The sequence below is a fragment of the Zalophus californianus genome, chromosome 5 (assembly GCF_009762305.2).
Source record: "Zalophus californianus isolate mZalCal1 chromosome 5, mZalCal1.pri.v2, whole genome shotgun sequence".
NCBI classification, from domain to species: Eukaryota; Metazoa; Chordata; class Mammalia; order Carnivora; family Otariidae; genus Zalophus; species Zalophus californianus.
Genome location: NC_045599.1, coordinates 72785123 through 72807116, shown reverse-complemented (window position 1 = coordinate 72807116; position 21994 = coordinate 72785123). Strand labels below are relative to the sequence as shown.

The window sequence follows — 21994 nt, the reverse complement described above, 5'->3', positions numbered from 1 at the left end:
GGAGAAGCAGAAAGCGGGAAGAATTGAACCATGTTCACTTTCTGGTGCTTTCCTATAATGCACAGTAGGGAATGTATACAGAATAGAGGGTTGATTTAGAAGGCACAACAGTAAGAAAACCAGGCCTGGTTTCTGGTTTCTCAGGTCTTATGTCTTCTCCCGTCTCATCATTCAATCCCAAAAGTTCCAACAAGATGCCTTACTCTGTTCTTACTTTCTACCACCCACTCACACCCCCAGCTCAACTCTGGAGCAACTAATGGTATTTCTTTTGAGAATAACTACTTTCCTCGAGGCAAATTTTTCTGAAGTTTGAAATCAATTTAAAATCTAATTTTATTTGGTGTCTTCAAGTACTTTCAAATCTAGGGCTGAAAAAAACTAACCCACAAAGTTATATGAGAGGGAGAAAGCATGTAATACCATATTAAATTAATTACCAACTAATTTGTCTAAGTCTTTAAGTACATTAGGAATTCACGAAAGGGAGGTTTTACTGTAAGGGAGAGCAAGCTAGGAAAACTTCATGAAGAATATGGACTTGGATTTGGCCTAGAAGGATGAGAGGCACCACCCAGGTGCCCCCTCATCTCTGTTTCTTAGGCAAAAAATGAGAGGAGCATCCATTTAAAAAGAATGTGGTAGTTCACACAAGAGAAGAAAGAGCTAAACATTTAAACCTCTAGAAAGACAGGAATTGGAGGATTTCTGGAAATGTGAGCAGCTGGAACTTAGCTTTCTAGCGTATTTCATCATCTGTTGTCTTGGTTTCTTCCCACATGGTGACTTTGTTCTCAGACCAGTGTCTCCACTCAATAAACTATGTGCACCTTAGGAGCTGCCTACTTCTCTCGTACTTCAAAAAGTCTCAAGGAGAGCCTCTGATTGGCCAAGGAATCATCAGCTTGTAAGAAGGGGGAAGAGAGTGCTGGACAGATGAAAATTAAGATGCCAAATAAATGGTGGACTGATTGAATGATGAGATGTGTAGCATGAGAACAGACTACAAAGTCTTGAAAAACAGTCATTGATGTTTAAATTATACATGGTTCTTGTTAAAGGTTTTAGAGCCGAAAAGTAACATGAGAAAAGTGTTGAAGACTTAGACCTTGTGTAGTATTAGATAAGATTACCTAATGGGGAGAAGGATAGAAAGAAACCACCTAGAAGACCATTTTCATCTTGCCTGTCCCTTTCTAACCATGATTTCGCCCTTTGTGTATCAACCTGTGACTGTTCCTCTCTATCACATTCTTCCTACTTCTCCAGGGCTGAGGTTGTCCCTTTCTGTAAAGGTATAAAGAGTTAATATTTCAGGCTCTGCAGGCTGTACAGCCTGTGTCTCCACTACTCAACTGTGCATTGTAGCTCAGGACAGACATAGACGATAGGTAAGTGAATCAGTGTGGCTGTGTTCCAATGAAACTTGATTTGTCAACACTGAAACTTAAATTGCATATAATTTTCACATACCGTTAAATACTCTCCTTTTTTTGATTTTTCCCTCATCCATTTACAAAGAAAACGCCAGCTTAGCTCACAGACCATCCAAGATAGGCTATGGGCCAAAGTTGTCCACAAACTCTAATGCACCAGCCACTGTTTGAGGAGACTGCCTCCTGCTAATGTCTTACTGTCTTTCTTTCCAACTCCTCTTGTCTTCCTTCTTCATCACAGCTCAGCCGCCAGTAACCCTGGACCCAAAATGCAATGCATGTGGAATTCTAAAATACTGTGTTTATTGAACAATTTTGTCTTTTAGTATAATATCAAAATCAAATACATCTAAGATACATTTGTATACTCAAAAAAAACCCTAAATCTAGTTGTTTATCATGTATTTTTAATTTTTTTCCGTTAAAAAATGTTCCCATGAAACAAACACTAACAGAACAACAGAGCCCAGCACTGACCACCTATATCAAAATAGGATGACCATCAACTCTGATCATTTCTTCAATTAGTTTTTTATCCATGGACTTTTTCTTGGCTCTGAATTTTTCTTATATATTGAACCGAATGTTTTTCTTCTTGCCTGAACTTAAGTAAAGGGAGATGAATTTACTCTGACGAGACATTGCTGATGGTGATGGGTCTGAGGTATGATCCATGTCAGTCACCCCCATCTTGCTGTGGGATCTCAGTCTATTCCTCTGGTATCGGTCACCACGAGTGGTGAGTTACATGGTGCCTTGTGCATGGTAGGCACAAGGCAAATCTTTGGTCGAATTAGCAAGTGAAACCCACTAAAAGGTGTTTTTTGTAGCTCATTTGTCTTGAGGCAAGACGAAAAGATGATATCTGCCACCAAGATTCTCCAAAGTCCTATATAAAGTTTGAAGGAAATATGACTTTGCCTTTATGTCTGAATAACTATTTCTTAGGTGAGGAAGGCAGCTGTAAAGGTAAAATTAACAATAAAATTTGCTGTGTGAGGTGCCGTCATGCCTGGGAAATGGCTTTTCAAAGTCTAAGGCCTGCCCTAGTCTCTGTAACAATAATGAGCTCATGACTACAGCTTCCTGGGGTTGGTACGGGAGATTACACTTATCTCCATGGCTTTCTCTTTTCATATTAATTTTAACATACATTCATAGGCATTATAATTTGCCTACCTGATAGAAAGTGTGAAGAGAATCTAACTCTTTATTTTTTAGTATAAAAGAGGAGAAATGTTCAACTCTTTTGAAAGGTTAGGATTTAATTAGAAAATATATTAGGAGGCACACACACTCAGCAGGTGTCTTAACTTATATCCATCTTTTTGATGATGGCATTATTTTTATTCCAGTGTTAAATTTTTAAAATTAATTTCTAGCATGTTATATTAAGAGCCAATAATCTAACATCTCTTGTCATGGTACTTTCCTTTAAAAATGAAATATCAATTCTCAGATACAACCTTAGACTATAGTAAAAATGAATTGTTAATTTAGTTTAAGTTTTTTCTATTGGTTAATTTTGGTTCATGATAATAGAAAGTAACACATATGATAAGAGATATAATTATCTGAACTTTAGCAAAATTTGAGGCTAAGAAAGGAATATTAGGAAGATACTTCATTAATAATGTGCCATTAACATTCAGTACTTAGAATTTAAACCTCACTTCATTACACTAGAAATGTCTTTTTACTAAGATATTCCCTGAAAGGGTCAGCATAGCTAAGTATTTATAACTGGGAGTTAAACCAGCATAAAACAGGAGCCAGCTGAGAAAATATTCTGAAATTTTCCCTGGGTATGGTTCTCAATTTTGGCTGGATTCAAATGTAAGCCATTCTTTGATTAGCATCTTCAGCTAACAGTGACCACATCAGGAGTCAGGTATTCTCTCTCATGTTCTCAGTCAAAAGAAAACAAAATAAGAAAGGTAGAAAACAGGAGAGGGCTACAATCATTAAGCCCTTGGCAAATGAGCAAGAAGCCTGATCCCTTGTTAATATAATCCTGCTGGCTTCTGCCAGAGAAGATGGAAAGGAGTGTGGGAGAATTTGTTATCATTTAGCAGTACGTTTAAGTAACATCCAGTGGAGCCAGGTTTGGCCTGGGAATCATAAAGGGTGATCATAGAAGCAGTTTCTTTTCAATTTTCTCATTGACCCAGAAGAGTAGCTTCAACGTGACTCCATCCTCTTTGATCGGTTAGGTTTTTCTTGTTATGTGAAGCAAGGAGCTATTTGTGATTTGTGGTGTGGCCCCCTCCAAAGGGAAGAGTGAACCTCCCTGTCATATGGGGGCTTTTGTTGGGTTCTCAGGATTTATTCCAAACGCAGTAATTCTCTCTTTCCATTTGTCTACCTGCCTTTATTATTATTTTTTTAAGATTTTTAAATTTATTTTTAGAAAGAGGAGTGGGAGCAGGTAGGAGTGGGAGAGGCAGAGGGAGAGGGAGAGAGAATCTCAAGCCAACTCCATGCTGAGCTCGGAGCCAGACACCGGGCACGATCTTATGACCCTGAGATCATGACCTGAGCTGAAACCAAAAGTCAGATGCTCAACCCACTATGCCACCCAGGCGCCCCTGTCTACCTGCCTTTAGATCACGAATGCTGATCCTGTCAATGGATACAAAATTAAGTTTAACAACTATCTTGGCCTAAAACACTCGAAGGAAGAAGATTTAAAAAATGCAGATTGGGGCTCCTGGATGGCTCAGTCAGTTAAGCGTCTGCCTTTGGCTTGGGTCATAGTCTCAGGGTCCTGAGATTGAGCCCCACTTAGGCTCCCTGCTCAGCAGAGAGTCTGCTTCTCCCTCTCCCTCTGCCCCTCCCCCCCCCCACTTGTGCTTTCTTTTTCTCTCTCAAATAAATAAAAATCTTTAAAAAAATGCAGATGAAGTGTATGCTTAGTAACTCAGTCTTTTATAATAGAATGTTTTGGTTGTCATGTACCACTATCAACACAGTGGTCAGTTAGTACTGATCTGTGTGTTTGTCTAAGTTCCTGAAAGGATGGAGTATCAGTTATTCCTCAGTTTATCTGCTCACCTTACTCAGGGCCTATGTCGTGGTAGGCAAGAGAGTTAATCGTCTGTGTAAATGTTGAGACCTTTTATTTTATCACATGTAAAGTGTGAAGAGGAGACTATAGGGTAGAAGCTGGAGTAGACCTACTCTGCTTGCAAAGGGAAGTAGAATTTCTAGGGGCTACAGGTCTTCATAGTGGGAGGGAGACCTATGGCACCTACTTCGCATAAAGTCAAGCAGACCAAGGCAGAGGGCTTCAAGTAGAACCCTAAGGCCTCAAAGGATCTGGGAACCTTGTTTCTATGAACACGGATGTGTAACTTATATTTTTAAAAAGATGACTCACACAAAATCAAAACCAATGCTTTGAAGGATCCACATAGCAAAGGAGCAGTGGAAGGTCTTAGAGTGGTCCACCATGCAACTTTAGGAGTATTTAAACTTAGAGATGGTTGCATCCATTAAATAATAGTAATATTTAAAGTGGCTTATAGTGAAACAAGATCTCTGATATGTTTATAGTTCTTTCTCCCCAAAACATTTCCTGTTCAAATTGGCATACAGTAATTAATGTTAAACTCTTTTAATATTAGTGTTTTACTAAAGAAGCATGTTTATGGCAAAGAGAAAAAGCCAAATAAAATGAGTTAAAAGCAGTTGGTTTTGTCTCTGACACTCAACCATATGTATCATTTTGAAATCATTCATTCATGTAGGCACTCTGATGAGTAGTGGGAATGCAGTAATGGGGAAAAAGGATCTCAACCTTTAGGAGATTAAAGGACACATTTCCCAAACTGATAATTACAATGTGACCTAGTAAGTGCTAAAATGAAGCTATGTGTGAGGTAAAATAGGAAGGGGCATGTAGAACAGGAAACGAAGTTGGCCTAGGATCCGAGAGCAGGCTTCTCAGAGGAGATGGTAATGATATCTAATAATTATGCAGCACTTACCACCTCTCAGTTACTGCTCTAATATGTTAACTCAGTTAAACCTCATGCACTATTGAGTCACAAACTAAGTAACTGTCCAAAGTCACATGGCTAGTAGGGAGTAGTGGCAGGATTTGAACCCAGGCCCTATGGCTCATAATTCTACATGTTAGCTCCTCCACTCTACCACCTCTGGTGCTTCAGGTAATATAACTATAAACAGTATTCCATATAATAAAACATGCGGGAGAAACGGAAGTGGGGAGAGAGAGAGAGACAGAATAGTCCAACTTCCAGTTTCTAAGAGTTAAATGGTTTCTCATTTCAAATTCAGATTCATTAACCTTTACAAGATTTTAAGATTTTAAGTAATTTTGGGGTGCCTTAGGGGCTCCATCGGTTTTAAGTGTCTGCCTTTGGCTCAGGTCATGATCTCAGGGTCCTGGGATCCAGCCCCATGGAGTCCTCTTTGTCAGGCTTCCTGCTCAGCCGGGAGTCTGCTTCTCCCTCTGCCTCTCTGCTCTGCTTGTGTGCTCATGTGCTTGCTCTCTCTCTCTCTCTCTCTCAAATAAATAAACAAACAAATAAATCTAAAAAGAAAAAAAAAGATTTTAAGTAATTTCTCAACAGAACATGGGACTCAAACTTACAGCCCCGAGATCAAGAGCCGAATGCCCCACCGACCGAAGCAGCCAGGCACCCCAGATTCCTTAACCTTTATGAGGCTCAGCTTTCCCTGGAGTTCCTTCTCCATTGTTTCACCATATAGAAGAGGGGTCCTGACACTTATCAGTGGGGCATCTAAATGTCCACACACTCAGCTTGTGTTGGGTTGCATTTTCACTTCAAAGATAAACACTTCATCCTTTCAATAACTTATTCAGTCACTCATTCATTTACTCAGCTTACTTTGAAGTTTTACCCTGTCTGTTTTGGGTGCTATTTATGGAAGCTTCCTGACAAGAGATAAGAAATAATAAATTCAGTTCTGAAAACTAAGATGGAAATACTGGTTTCACAGTTTCACTTCACATGCTTTCCTAGTTGTATATACTTGAAAAATAACTAAAAGTTAACAAAGATAATGCTTAAGAAAAAGGGGAGGATAGGTTTAATCTCTTCCTTAATGTGACAAGAAAGCAATGCCCAGGGTTGTGCATGATTCTCTGTGTACTTATTAGGCTAACATGACAAAGAAGGTTCTTTACACACTTGGGGACCTAGTGTTTGCCTTCTGTTCCCTCCCTTCCTGTGTGGCTCCGTGGAAGCCGGAACTCAAGGAGGCTCAGCACTCCTTCAGGCTTCTGGAATGCCGCAGTGTGCTCCAAAGTCCCACCTGCTCTTAGGAAGTGACTTGGGTACGGGGGAAAAGTACTGCTTATTATTTGTTCCTGTGTGGTCCCTGCTGACTTCTGACTGTAATAATGTTAAATAGTTTTCTTTACTGGAAGAAATATATTCCATTTGGATTATGTCATGAATTTCATCTGGAATAATGAGACTTCCAATAGCTTTTGTGCGTTACGTCTTTTTTACATCATTTGTCTGGTGGCACCCAAGAATACTTCCTCACCAAAAAGGGATCCATTTACAGTCAACAATAGAAGGGCTAGTGTTTGTTTTTCTTGGGAAAACTAAAATATGTTTCTTTTATCCTATTTTACTGATCCACCACCTTCAGATTATCTGATTTTCGAGCTTCTCATTTTCTCCTGTATCTTAATGCTATTATTAACAAGAATTCTGTTGCTAATGGTTTTGAAAAATAATATGTGTGCTTTCAGCAACTACTTGTACTTTTATGGTTCGTCTGATATAGCTGGACTTTGATAATTATTCCAAATACTGTTTTGTTGTGGATCAAATGTGAGGAGCCCTAATGTCCCTCAAGATTTATTTTCAGTGTCCTTAATTTTGCTCAAGAGAATGGAGTTAATACTATAACTATTAGTCATGAGATGAAAAACACCTTTCAGCGTAGAGTCTATAGTCCACCTTCTTTATGAGTGATACATCCATATGGATGTATATGGATATATACATATATATTTGGAGAGAGAAGAGAAAGGGTTTCATTTAATTTTAGAAATAGTTCTATGAATATCTGTGCATATTATTTCATAGTGAAATATTTTTCTAAATCAAGTTCCCAGCTCATCTTTGATTTTATAATTTTTGCACACATTTTCTATTTTAGAAATAATCTTCAAACTTCTTTTGTCTAACTAAATACTAAAAAGAATGTGTATGTAATACTGTATTTATTTATATATGTTTGTTTATTCATTGACTTAAATCTATATTTATTATTTTGAAGAATTCATTTCAGGAACAGGTATAAAATCTTTCTTTGTTCTAAGCCAAACCTAGCTATTTGTAGGACCTTTGGGATTTCATACATTTATTTCTTTAACCAGTTTTTGTTGTTGTTGTTTGTTTTTAGTGCCCACTCTGTGTAAGAAATTATGCTGTGTTCTTGACATACTATTGTGAATACACTGGAGATAATGTCTGGCCTCATGGAAATCTTTTCACATTTCTCATGAATGTACCTATAAAACTACAGCTATTCTTTGGGTGTTTTCCTAGGAGCAATACTTTTGCCCAGGACAAATGTGTAGGATATGCTCTTAGAAATTTCCTACAATTGTTCCATATTTCTTCCAGAATTTTTTTTTTAAAAATCAGAGATCAGAGAAAAAAAAAAGTAACATTTCTTTTTGAAGTTATTGATGTTTTACACAGCAGCACCTCTTTGGTTGACTTGCCAAGACCAAAATGCCTAGATTTTCTGATGCCCAGAGAGTAATTTCTACCATAACAGTTTTTAACTAGAATTCATGGGCCCCTTGGGCAGTGGTCTCAAACTCCAGTGGGCAGAAAACTCAACTGGGGCACTTGCTTAAAAGGTGTTTGGTGATGGCAAGGATTATGCATTTTTTACAATTCAGAAGGTTCCAGACCACAGTGCCCAACGAGAGCCATGATGGACTTCAGGTGGTTCTGGTTAGCCCTGAAACTGACTACATAGATTTTTTTCAGTGAGAGGGTCTATAGGGATTTAGGAGACTTTAATTAGTTTCTCAAAGGGTCTGCAGAATACTGTAATGCTGTTAGGAGCAGTAGTTTACAAGTGAAAGCAAATACTGGTAAAATCAGTCACATAGCCAACAACAAGAACTCCCCACTAAAAGTCTAACAATGGGAGGAAACCACAAGGAGACATAAATACTCGAGTAGTGCTGTAATCTAGAGCAGGATGCCCTAAACAGCATTGCTGTTTGAGAAAATCCCCAAAGTTAATAGATTTGTTAGTAAACTGGTGTTCATTGGTCAGAAAAGCTTGATAAACCTTAAGTTTTTTAAAATTTACATTGTTATAAAATTAAAGAGTTTAATATCTAATTTGCATTATGAGTCACTTTAAGTAGTATATAGTATGTAGTGATTCCTAAACCTATTTGATCATAAAATCCTCTTCAATTGAAGTTTGAGAAATGCCCTTTGGTGAGGGACAGACATGCATCTTTCAGTGCAGCATATAGAAAGTAACTTTTATCATAACTCTATCATGAAGAAAAGTTAAATTTTTTTCTAAACACTAAATAAGAAAGCAGGGAATTTTATATTGCATTTTAGAAAAAATTTTATTAAAATAATATAGAGGGGAAAAAACCCTCAACATGGATTTATTCTTTGTTAGTTGATGGTAAATTAAAGTCTTACCCTAAAATGGCAGTTTAACTTTTATCTATAATATTATTAGGGTTTGGGAGACTTTTGTATTCCCCAAGAATCATAGAGCCCATCCTATAATAGAGTGACAATCATTATTTCAGGTATTTTATAGTGATGATTGGTGGCCAGCTAAACATAGTTGCCTATGTATAAGGCTGTATGTCCAAAATTTCCTGAAGGAAGACACTTGCATGGTGTTTAGGAAAGAACAGATAAAGGCCAGATTAGTTTAGAGGGGAAGGTGAATTGATTGTATCCAGATCAGGTTTTCTGGAGAGGTGAGTTGGAGGAGAGGAATAAACAGAATGGTGAAAGAAGGAAAGAAAGATTAATTGAGTGAAAGCAAAAGTAAAAGGGGAAACCTTTTCCTAATTTGGTTGACAGTGAAGAGTTTAAGGAACAGAAAAATAGATATGTGTAGGCAAAAAGAAATTATGACCTAAGATGTAATGATTAGAACTCTAGTCCTGGGAGATACTATGGGGAAAATAAGACAAGTTTGGGCTATGCTATTTCAACCTTTGTGTTTAATTTTGCTTTAATTGGACTTTCACAAAACGAATTTATCACAGAATTATTTTTCCATAAATTAAAAGAACCTTCACAATAGCCCTTGGGAGAACACTGAGCTAATAGTAATAAGAAATAAGGATTGCTAATTAATGGACCTCTACCATAATCATTGCTTCTTTGGAACAACAATGATTAGATTTAGGTCATACATATTATTCTGTCCTCTTTCTTTATTAAGTTATAAAGATATATTGAAATGAAATGGATTTACCATTCAATATTGTTAAACTTCTAGAATACAAGATTATTCTAAATCCAGGTCATGAAGATAAGACCTCTTCATTTAGAATCCCCAGACCCTCATAATTTTTAAACAAGTAGCACTGTTAGATTATAGTGTTTTGACTCTTAAAGATTTTTTGAAAAGGGGAGTGTTTCTTTGCTTACTTTATAAATACAGTATTTCTAATTAGAGTGGAGCTGCACAAAGCCTTCTTAATTTCTAGCTAAGCTATTAAAGAATGAGGAAGAATTCTTTTTGTTGTTTTTTTTTTTTATGTTCAGTTAGCCAGCATGTAGGACATCATAAGTTTTTGATGCAGCATTCAACGATTCATTAGTTGCATATAACACCCAGTGCTCGGTCCCAACACGTGCCCTCCTTAATACCGATCACCCAGTTACCCCATCCCCCCACCTGCTCCCTTCTGTAACCCTCAGTTTGTTTCCTGGAGTCCAGAGTCTTTCATGGTAGGTCTCAAGAATGAGGAAGAATTCTTTTTTTTTTTTAAGATTTTATTTATTTATTTGAGAGAGAGAATGAGATAGAGAGAGAGCATGAAAGGAGGGAGGGTCCGAGGGAGAAGCAGACTCCCTGCTGAGCAGGGAGTCCGATGCGGGACTCGATCCCAGGTCTCGATCCCAGGACTCGATCATCATGACCTGAGCCGAAGGCAGTCGCTTAACCAACTGAGCCACTCAGGCGCCCGAGGAAGAATTCTTAAAGTCTGAAAATTTGGCTTATAAACATTTAGTTCCAAAGAGATATCTCTTTTTTAAATTTATTTTTATTTTATTTTAATTTATTTTATTATGTTAATCACCATACATTACATCATTAGTTTTTGATGTAGTGTTCCATGGTTCATTGTTTGCGTGTAACACCCAGTGCTCCATTCAGTACGTGCCCTCTTTAATACCCATCACCAGGCTAACCCATCCCCCCCACCCCTCTCCCCTTTAAAACCCTAAGTTTGTTTCTCAGAGTCCATAGTCTCTCATGGTTCGTCTCCCCCTCCGATTTCCCCCCCCCTTCATTTTTCCCTTCCTACTATCTTCTTTTTTTTTAAACATATAATGTATGATTTGTTTCAGAGGTACAGGTGTGTGATTCAACAGTATTACACAATTCACAGCGCTCACCATAGCACATACCCTCCCCAATGTCTATCACCAAGCCACCCCATTCCTCCCACCCCCCACCACTCCAGCAACCCTCAGTTTGTTTCCTGAGATTAAGAATTCCTCATATCAGTGAGATCATATGATACATGCCTTTATCTGATTGACTTATTTCACTCAGCCTAATAACCTCCAGTTCCATCCACGTCATTGCAAATGACAAGATTTCATTCCTTTTGATGGCTGCGTAATATTCCATTGTGTGTGTGTGTGTGTGTGTGTGTGTGTGTGTGTGTGTGTGTATGTGTGTGTACCACATCTTCTTTATCCATTCATCTGTCAATGGACATATTGGCTCTTTCCATACTTTGGCTATTGTGGACATTGCTGCTATAAACATTGGGGTGCACATACCCCTTCAAATCCCTACATTTGTATCTTTGGGGTTAATACCCAGTAGTGCAATTGCTGGGTCATAGGACAGCTCTATTTTCAACTTTTTGAGGAACCTCCATACAGTTTTCCAGAGTGGCTGTACCAGCTTGCATTCTCACCAACAGTGTAGCAGGGTTCCCCTTTCTCTGCATCCCTGCCAACATCTGTCGTTTCCTGACTTGTTAATTTTAGCCATTCTGACTGGTGTGAGGTGGTATCGCATTGAGGCTTTGATTTGGATTTCCCTGATGCCAAGCGATGTTGACCACTTTTTCATGTGTCTGTTGGCCATCTGGATGTCTTCTTTGGAAAAATGTCTGTTCATGTCTCCTGCCCATTTCTTGATTGGATCATTTGTTCTTTGGGTGTTGAGTTTGAAAAGTTCTTTATAGATTTTGGATACTATTTATCTGATTTATCATATTTATCTGATATGTCATTTGCAAATATCTTCTCCCATTCTGTCGGTTGTCTTTCGGTTTTGTTGACTGTTTCTTTTGCTGTGCAAAAGCTTTTTATCTTGATGAAGTCCCAGTAGTTCATTTTTGCCCTTGCTTCCCTTGCCTTTGGCGATCTTTCTAGGAAGAAGTTGCTGCGGCTGAGGTCGAAGAGGTTGCTGCCTGTGTTCTCCTTTAGGATTTTGATGGACTCCTGTCTCACATTTAGGTCTTTCATCCATTTTGAGTCTATTTTTGTGTGTGGTGTAAGGAAATGATCCAGTTTCATTCTTCTGCATGTGGCTGTCCAATTTTCCCAACACCATTTGTTGAAGAGACTGTCTTTTTCCCATTGGACATTCTTTCCTGCTTCGTCAAAGATGAGTTGACCATAGAGTTGAGGGTCCATTTCTGGGCTCTCAATTCTGTTCCATTGATCTATGTGTCTGTTTTTGTGCCAGTGCCATACTGTCTTGATGATGACAGCTTTGTAATAGAGCTGGAAGGCTGGAATTGTGATGCCGCCAGCTTTGCTCTTCTTTTTCAACATTCCTCTGGCTCTTCAGGGTCTTTTCTGGTTCCATACAAATTTTAGGATTATTTGTTCCATTTCTTTGAAAAAAGTTGATGGTATTTTGATAGGGTTTGCGTTAAATATGTAGATTGCTCTAGGTAGCATTGACATCTTCACAATACTTGTTCTTCCAATCCATGAGCATGGAACATTTTTCCATTTCTTTGTGTCTTCCTCCATTTCTTTCATGAGTATTTTATAGTTTACTGAGTACAGATTCTTTGCCTCTTTGGTTAGATTTATTCCTAGATATCTTATGGTTTTGGGTGCAATTGTAAATGGGATCGACTCCTTAATTTCTCTCTCTTCTGTCTTGTTGTTGGTGTATAGGAATGCCACTGATTTCTGTGCGTTGATTTTATATCCTGCTATTTTATTGAATTCCTGTATGAGTTCTAGCAGTTTTGGGGTGGAGTCTTTTGGGTTTTCCACATAAAGTATATCATCTGCAAACAGTGAGAGTTTGACTTCTTCTTTGCCGATTCGTACGCCTTTTATTTCTTTTTGTTGTCTGATTGCTGTGGCTAGGATTTCTAATACTATGTTGAATAGCAGTGGTGACAGTGGACATCCCTGCCGTGTTCCTGACCTTAGGGGGGGAAGCTCTCAGTGTTTCTCCATTGAGAATGATATTCGCTGTGGGTTTTTCATAGATGGCTTTTATGGTATTGAGGTATGTACCCTCTATCCCTATACTCTGAGAGTTTTGATCAAGAAAGGATGCTGTACTTTGTCTAATGCTTTTTCTGCATCTATTGAGAGGATCATATGGTTCTTGTTCTTTCTTTTATTAATGTATTGTATCACATTGATTGATTTGCAGCTGTTGAACCAATCTTGCAGCCCAGGGATAAATCCCACTTGGTCGTGGTGAATAATCCTTTTAATGTACTGTTGGATCCTTCTGGCTAATATTTTGGTGAGAATTTTTACATCCATATTCATCAAGGATATTGGTCTGTAATTCTCCTTTTTGATGGGGTCTTTGGTTTGGGGATCAAGGTAATGGTGGCCTTATAAAACGAGTTTGGAAGTTTTCCTTCCATTTCTATTTTTGGAACAGTTTCAGAAGAATAGGTATTGGGCGCCTGGGTGGCTCAGATGGTTAAGCGTCTGCCTTCGGCTCAGGTCATGATCCCAGGGTCCTGGGATCGAGTCCCACATCGGGCTCCCTGCTCCTTGGGAGCCTGCTTCTCCCTCTGCCTTTCTCTCTCTATCTCTGTCTCATGAATAAATAAATAAAATCTTAAAAAAAAATAATTCAGAAGAATAGGTATTAATTCTTCTTGAAATGTTTGGTAGAATTCCCCTGGGAAACCATCTGGCCCTGGGCTTTTGTTTGTTGGGAGATTTTTGTTGGCTGCTTCAATTTCCTTAGTGGTTATAGGTCAGTTCAGGTTTCTATTTCTTCCTGGTTCAGTTTTGGTAGTTGATACATATCTAGGAATGCATCCATTTCTTCCAGATTATCAAATTTGCTGGCATATAGTTGCTCGTAATATGTTCTTATAATTGTTTGTATTTCTTTGGTGTTGGTTGTGATCTCTCCTCTTTCATTCATGATTTTGTTGATTTGGGTCATTTCTCTTTTCTTTTGGTATGTCTGCCCAGGGGTTTATCGATCTTATTAATTCTTTCAAAGAACCAGCTCCTAGTTTCGTTCCCAAAGAGATATCTTTAAGATTTAGAAGGTTAAACTAGCCCCTCCAACCACATGAGCAGAACTTAAAAGAAATCAAATGGGCAAGATGAGAATCAAGCAACAGCTAAATGATGCACAATATATTTATTCTCTTTTCATCTTTGGGTCATGATTTTCATGGCCACACCTTGATTATGCTGATTATGCATGTTTGTGTTCTCTGGCACACCTGTGGAAGAATGCTGAGTGTGAGCAGTGCTACTTAGAGATGGACTTTAATGTATGCAGGCCTAACATCAATTAAGAGATGAAATCAAGTTTTTGTAGGTACTTGTGGATTTTTTTTTTTTAAGCTTTGTTTTACTTTTAAGAACAGGACTCAGTTCCACAGTTTAAGTTGGCTGAGAGGTCTCTCTCAGATTATCTGCAAAGATCCCATGATATTTTTGGTCCTCAGTAAAAACCCCTATCATATAGTTAAAAGTCTGATGCCAACATTTTAAAGTTTAACTGAAGTGAGGTGGATTACCCTTTACATTGGTATGTTTTTTGGAAACTTCCTTTTAAATCCATGTGATGAAGGTAATTTTTTTCACATGAAATCACCAGGCCTTACATTATTTCTAAGTGGCATTCTTGGTATTTTCTCACCAAATGCACTTTATGCTTACTTTATAAGAGTTTACAAATTTTCCAATTTGTCATTAAGCCTCAAGGTAGTTCTTAAATACATGTTTTAAGAAGTGACAATAATAAAGGAAGAATTCCTTAAATTCTTGAACACTTGGTCCCAAGTGCCATTTGGTGACGTTAGTTCTATTCTCTGGGAAGCCTGCTTCTTCCTCTCTCACTCCCCTTGCTTGTGTTCCCTCTTGCTGTGTCTCTCTCTGTCAAATAAATAAATAAAATCTTGAAAAAATAAAAAAAACTTAAATCCTTTGTCTAGTCATTTTTTTCTTTTAAGTTAAATTTTTATTTTAATTTCAGACTTACAAAAAATATCGAGATACCTCAAATGCTAATAAAAATATTGAGATTCCTCAAAAAATTCCTCAAATGCATTCTCTCTCTGAAAACCATTTTTTTCCTGAACTGAGAATAGATTACATATATTTTTCCTTATATACTTAAGTGTGTATTTCTTTTTTTTTTTTAAGACTTTATTTATTTATTTGACCGAGAGAGAGACAACACAAGCAGGGGGAGCAGCAGAGAGAGAGGGAGAAGCAGGCTCCCCACTGAGCAGGGAGCCTAGCAGGGCTCCATCCCAGGACCCTGAGATCATGACCTGAGCAGAAGGTAGATGCTTAACTGACTGAGCCACCCAGGCTTCCCCAGTGTGTATTTCTTAAAAACAAGGGCATTTTCTTTCATAATCACAGTATAGTTATCCGTATCAGAAAATAAATAATCATGAAATAAGAGCATCAGATTGTAGATGTTACTCAGATTTCACCAAATTAACTCAATTGTGTTCTTTATAATAAAGTAAAATAAAATACCAATCATGTATTGATTTCAGTTGTCATATCTTGTTTGACTCCTTTTGACTAGAAAATTTCATAGTCTGTGTTTTGTGACATACCACTTTTAAAGAGTACAGACCAGCTATTTTGTAGAATTTCTGTCAGTTTGGGTTTCCTCGTGCCTAGATTCAAGTTGTGCCAGACTTTTTAAAACATAGAATTATGTAAGATGTGATTTTACAAACAAATCACATTCTAGTTTATAACTCTGAGAATTAATATAATTATTTAATTGTCATATTTTCATCAAACAGAATACTCATCTCCAGCTTCCCAAAAGAAAAGACACTCATAGGAGATTTTATGTGCATTTCTTAAAGAATAAACTTGATTTAATTGTTGATCTTATTAGTTTTGATGGTTTATAGAATCACATAGATTGTTTCGGTATTTGCTGAGAAAACAAATAAAATGTATAAATGTAATAGTATTGATCTCTTTTCACAGTAACTCCCGAATGCCCACAGAAAGGAAGAAACTTTTTCCTCTCCTTTGATAAACTCAAATTCTTATCGCAACTCATGAAATCCTTCTTGAAGCTGGAAAAAAATGTTGAAGAATTATTGGAAGAAATATTTGTATCACTCAAGACACCCAGAAATATTTCAGGTAACATGCTCTCTTGTTTAAATTTGTAAATCTATTTTCTCTGTGTTCACTTCCTGCCACTGAATCTATACTATTACTTGGAAAAAAAAAAAAGCATGATAGAATTCCTTAAATAAATGTTAACTATAATGCATACCATAAAATTACATTTTTATCTTCATATACGGTAAATTCCATAATTCTAATTGACAAAGCATTGTAAGTCAATTCTGGTTAATAATCTTTAAATGAAATCAGATTAATTTTTTTTTTTTTTAATTCAGAGAAACACAGCCTGGCTTATGGGGAAAAAAAGCATACTGGATGATCTAGTAGTTCCTCTTCTGCTGCTAGCAGCCAGATGACCTTGGGCAAACCTTAGACTCCGTTTTCTCATCTTCAAAATGATGGTGTAGGACTAAACTAACTTTCTCTTTGTTTTCTTTTCCTGTTACATGCTTCAAATTTCAATATGTTATGCAGGGTTGTGAGAATTAAATGATTTAGTGTATGTACTTAAAAGAATATCTAGTAGGTAACAAACAATAAAGGTGAGCTGTTATATAAATAATTCTAATTATGTGTTGTTTTAAGTTTAGTTAGTCTTAACAAAATCCTTTTGAAGAAAGCTATGCCATGTATGTTAAGATATGTTTCTAACATTAAAGGTGGAATTCAAAGGCATAATAGTGAAAGTATGTTTTTTGTGTTCATATCTATACTTATAAATATTTTCATCTATATCAGAATGAACTACACAGAGTTCTCTTTTGCATGATACCATGTGTCATTTTAAGGACAATAGCTTGTAGCCGCATTTGCAAAATAAAGTGAGGGAACCAAATGATTAGCAATCAATCAGAAAATTTCAAAATTCGAATTCTTAGTAAGGAATTACATTTACTTTAATATGTTTACTTTTTTATCTCCTTATTTATTTTGCCTGGGTAAATAATGTTGGAAAAGTTACAGGGTTGAAGTTTCTTTTATATTAAACATAGCTTATTGGCCTTCTATGTGTCAGATTAAGTTTAAGTAGCACTACTAAATTATCAAGTAGATCATTTTTTCAAACTTGGAGATAATTTGAAGAAAAATGGAGGTGGATTTCAGGTTTCTAACACTGACAAAAAGTCCAATAGGGAAATAATAAAAATAAAAGACAGAAAATAAGAAAATTAAAAGAATGAAAAAGTAGATTTAATTAGGAGATAATATGAACCCTAGAGGATCTTCTAGATTAAACTGACTGGGTTGAAGAGAGATGAGTAGATAAATATGCCATCCTAATTTTTGATTGACATGTCATTGCCTCAAGCAGTTGACACTTGGTGTTGCTACTCATCCATCATGCCTGGCTAAGATTTTGCATCTTTCATCCACATCTCTAGCAGATCTTCTCTGAAGTGTGGATCAAGAAATAGAACAGGCTACAACACATTTAGACTCTTACCTCTTGGGACTCATATTGTTTTGGTCCTAGACCAGGCTCTAGAGAAATTAGGTGAATTTTAAGAATTTTATTTCTTTAAAGGCAGCATAGGTTCAAAATTAAAATTGTATTAGAGAAGTATTATAAAGATACAAAACTCAAATGGCCAACAATTGAAGCAAAGGTTTGATATACTGATTTCAGAAAAAGAAAAAGCTGGTTCAACTCATTTAGATTAAGATCAAGCAGTGTTGAGACTTGCAATACATTTGAGGGAAATAGTTACCATTATTGAATATAATCAACAGAGAAAATATATAATTATACTACAATATACTGCCTTACTCAAATTTGTTATTATATAAGCAGCATGGCAGACGAAAGTAACTTCAAATTCACATTAATAAGAATGTATTATAGAAATACAGTTGTGGGTTATTGAACAACATACATGGAAGGAATTTTAAAGGACAAGTATAAGAAATGTCTTAAGTACTAGACCATCCCCATGTGATATATGTGTTCTTCATTGTTGAAATTCATATTTTTTTATAACAAAGCTAAGATTTATTTAATCTGACATAACTTTATATAAATGGCTCCCTGCAAAGAATGATCTTGAGGGGAATTGTCAAGAAAAACTTAAATGTTTTATTCAGTGTAGCCAACTTAATGAATTCTTATCAAAAGCATTGGTTTCTTAAATCAGGAAGGAAAAGATTCCTTGAAATGGCTGATTAAAGAAACCAAATGCATCTTAAGTTATCCTGATAGTTAATGTTTTGCTTGGAAATCTTGTGTATGAGGGAATAAGGGAAAAAAACATCAAGTCATTTGGTTTCCTGTGTGTTTCTTTTGATTGGAGCATATTTTGCTAATAAAGATCTTGGAAAGAGTTGCCTACTATGTCCATGTAACCAAAACAATGTGATGAAAATGAGGGCTTTTTTTTCCCCTTATTGTCCAGATGTTTTAAAAATATCCAGGTGCTTAACATCACATAGAGAAAATATAAAGATGATTAACTAAATATTTTACTTTTTACTTTGATGTTTACCACTATATTGACAATTTGGCTAAATTGGCAGTGCTCTTAGTAATTTGAATATGATGCAGTAGATTCTGTAGAGACATAAGAAGTAGTTTCAGAGAAAGAAAGATATTTAGTCATTATATTTATTTACTTTTTTTTTTTTTGGTCATGACTTGATGGTTTTCTATTTTGGTCACTTCAGCAAATGATACAACATTATTTGACTATTATGGTACCTTGTGGTATTTCTTTTAGGTGATCATATCTTCTGGAGTGGCCTCGGGTTTGATTTACGGGGCACTTCTAATGCTCCTTTGGAATACAGCTGTTCCTCGGGCAGTTCCTCAAATTTTCCAAAGGTGGCATCTGAGATTTATCTAAACCAGGAGGTTTCTTGGCCCTCATTTTTCTTTAGCCCCAGCAATGACAAAGAGCAATGGCTGCTTCAATTGGATGTAAGAAGAACACTTAGGGTTTGTCTCAGAAGAATCAAAGATTTCAGATCTTCTGAAAGATTGTTTGTACTCTTAGGGGGTCTTAAGAGGGGTCAAATGGCTTCTAAGAGTTCCTTAGCTAGATGGTTAAGGGATTGTATTAGGGAGGCGTATGTAGTTAAGGTAAAGAGGCTCCTAGGGTTTGTAAAGCTCATTACACTAGGACTTTAGCTGTTTCTTGGGCAGAGAGGTCGAAGGCTTCCACATTGGAAATTTGCAAGGTGGCCGCCTGGGCTTCTCTTCATACTTTTTCATAGTATTATCTCTTGGATGTAGTCTCTTCCACAGATTCAGCTTTTGGTGGGAGGTTGCTTGTGAGCCAGAAAAGAACAGTGAAGAAAAGAAAGACTTGTAGTTCCCACTTAGAGCTGCCAACAAGGCAAGTTGCTTTGTAGTGCACACAATGGGAGCCTATGAAGACCAATTTGGGTGTGAAAGTGGATGTCACAGGGAAGTACTGCCAAGCTCTACTCTCTATGAAAGAAAGCGGCAGTGTGGAAACTAACCAGAAATGTAAAATGAACCACAGCGAACTCTTTAGGGGGAGCGTGTTTAGCAGCTGGCTTTCCTGTGACCCTCTGCACTCTACTGACGTCCTTAATCTGGGCATGCTCTGAAGGAAACCAGTGTTGACTGCATACAAATATGTATGATTTAGAGTGATGAGCCAAAAATGGGCTACTTCTCTAGGCAATGCTAGTAAGTGTATATAGAGTTTTCAATATATATTTAAATAGATGAAATAATTTGTCACATGTTCACAGAGCTCATAAAGTTGGACAATGCCAAATTTTGATATTGACCATTTTGAATTCCAAACAAATACAAAAATGACACAATTCATTAAAACCACAGGGTATCTTATTAGTCTAGAATCAGTTTTACTAATACTGCCTTAAAAATCCCTTTTGCTCTTTATATAGGATTAGGTTTCTTAATTCTTTTTAATTTGGGGTGGAAAAGATGGTATTCTGAAAGTTATCGTAACTGCTTGATAACTCATTTTCGATCTTACTGTAGAATTGCTCACTGGCAAAAGAAGTCTTGGAAAGCTTATCTTTTTTTCTTATTCATCTTGAAGATGGGCAAATGGTTTGTATAAACATCAAAACATGTTACTTTGAGTGAATAAGCATAATGTATTTGGAAATGAAATGATAAATATAAGATAATTAACTTTTTTTTAAGTCTTAAACCAAAGCTGCACAATGGCAGATAGTTATTTCCAGAAATAGATCCACAAAGCCTGTAGTTTGAACTAGTGTTATTTTTCCAGAGTTAAATATCTTTTTAAATTAGCTGGTTTTATGAGCTCTCTGTAGAAAAGTAAGATGACATTAAGAATCTAAGCATTGTCCCTTCATGTCATTAACAATTTGATCTTTATTATTTTTTTCTCCTTTGATTTGTTTTGAATAGTAGTCGATGCATATAGTAAAACTTTTAACAAGACAAAAGAGTATATGGTGAAAATTAAGTCTTTTTCTATTCCAGTTGTCTGGTTTTTTTTCCAGAGACAACTACTTTTGTATATATCCCCATGTTAACATAACATGAAATCTTGTCATACTATGCAGAGCTTCTTTTTTATTAACAGTTATATAGAAAGATCTCATTCTTTCTAATATGTGAATAATTTTTCAATGGCACATGTACAATAATTTAACCTGTTACTCATTGATGAGCATTTAGGGTTCTGTTTTCTTCTTCATTTGCTACCATGAACAATGATTGCACAAATTTCCTTGACCTTTGTCTTAAATGTGCACATGCATACCTGGACAGTGAATTTCTAAAGTGAAATTGCCAAGTGAAAAGGTATGGTAGTTAAGAGGATGAAAAGACAAGCCATAGACCGAGAAAAATATTTGCAAAACACGTATCTGATAAAGGACTTGTATCCAAAATATACAAAGAACACTTAAAATTCAACAAGAAAACAACAACAAAAACTCAATTAAAAAATGAGCAAAAGATCTGAACAGACTCCTTACCAAAGAAGATATACAGATGGCAAATAAGCATATGAAAAGATGCTCAACATCATACGTCATCAGGGAAATGCAAAGCAAAACAAAGAGATACCACTCTACACTTGTTAGAATGGCTAAAATCTGAAACACGAACAACACTAAAGTCTTACAAGGATGTGAAGCAACGGGAACTCTCATTGCTGATGGGAATGGAAAATACTGTATGTAGCCTCTCAAGAAGATGATTTCATTGTATCTTACAAGCTAAACACTGTCTTATATTATCTAGTAATCACACTCACAGGTATTTACACAAATGAGTTGAAAACTTACGTTCACATAAAAACCAACACATTAATGTTTATAGCAGCTTTATTCATAATTGCCAAAACTTAGAATCTACCAAGACGTCCTTCAGTAGATGAATAGATAAATTGTAGTGCATCCAGACAATGAAACATTAAACTACAGTCAATAGACCCTTGGGGTTCATGAATGCACTGTGCAACAGGGCCTGGGAATCCCCAGTACCATGTGTGTGTGTGTGAAACAGGCTCTTAACTGGAAAAAATGAAAGTGTAGAGACAGTAAGAAGATCAGTAGTTGAAGGGAAAGGGGGAAAGAGGTGAATAGATGGAGCACAGGAGATTTCTAGAGCAGTGAAATAATTTTGTAAGAAACAGTAATGGCGGATACATGACATTATACACTTGGCAAAACCCATAGAATGCACAACACAAAGAATGAATCCTTAATTTCAAAATGAATTAAAGACCTAAATGTGAGACCTGAAACCATAAAAAT

General features: G+C 36.5%; 1 protein-coding gene across 6 annotated transcripts in view; it reads left to right on the top strand.

The window, feature by feature from the left end:
* The window catches only part of KIAA0825 (KIAA0825 ortholog), a 414781-nt gene that overhangs the window by 92495 nt on the left and 300292 nt on the right, over positions 1-21994 (top strand). For all 6 annotated transcript variants that reach the window (XM_035727666.1, XM_035727664.1, XM_027605650.2 and 3 more), the window contains one exon: positions 16118-16279. In XM_035727666.1, coding sequence (XP_035583559.1) covers positions 16118-16279 — 162 coding nt within the window. The remainder of the gene's footprint in view (positions 1-16117; positions 16280-21994) is intronic.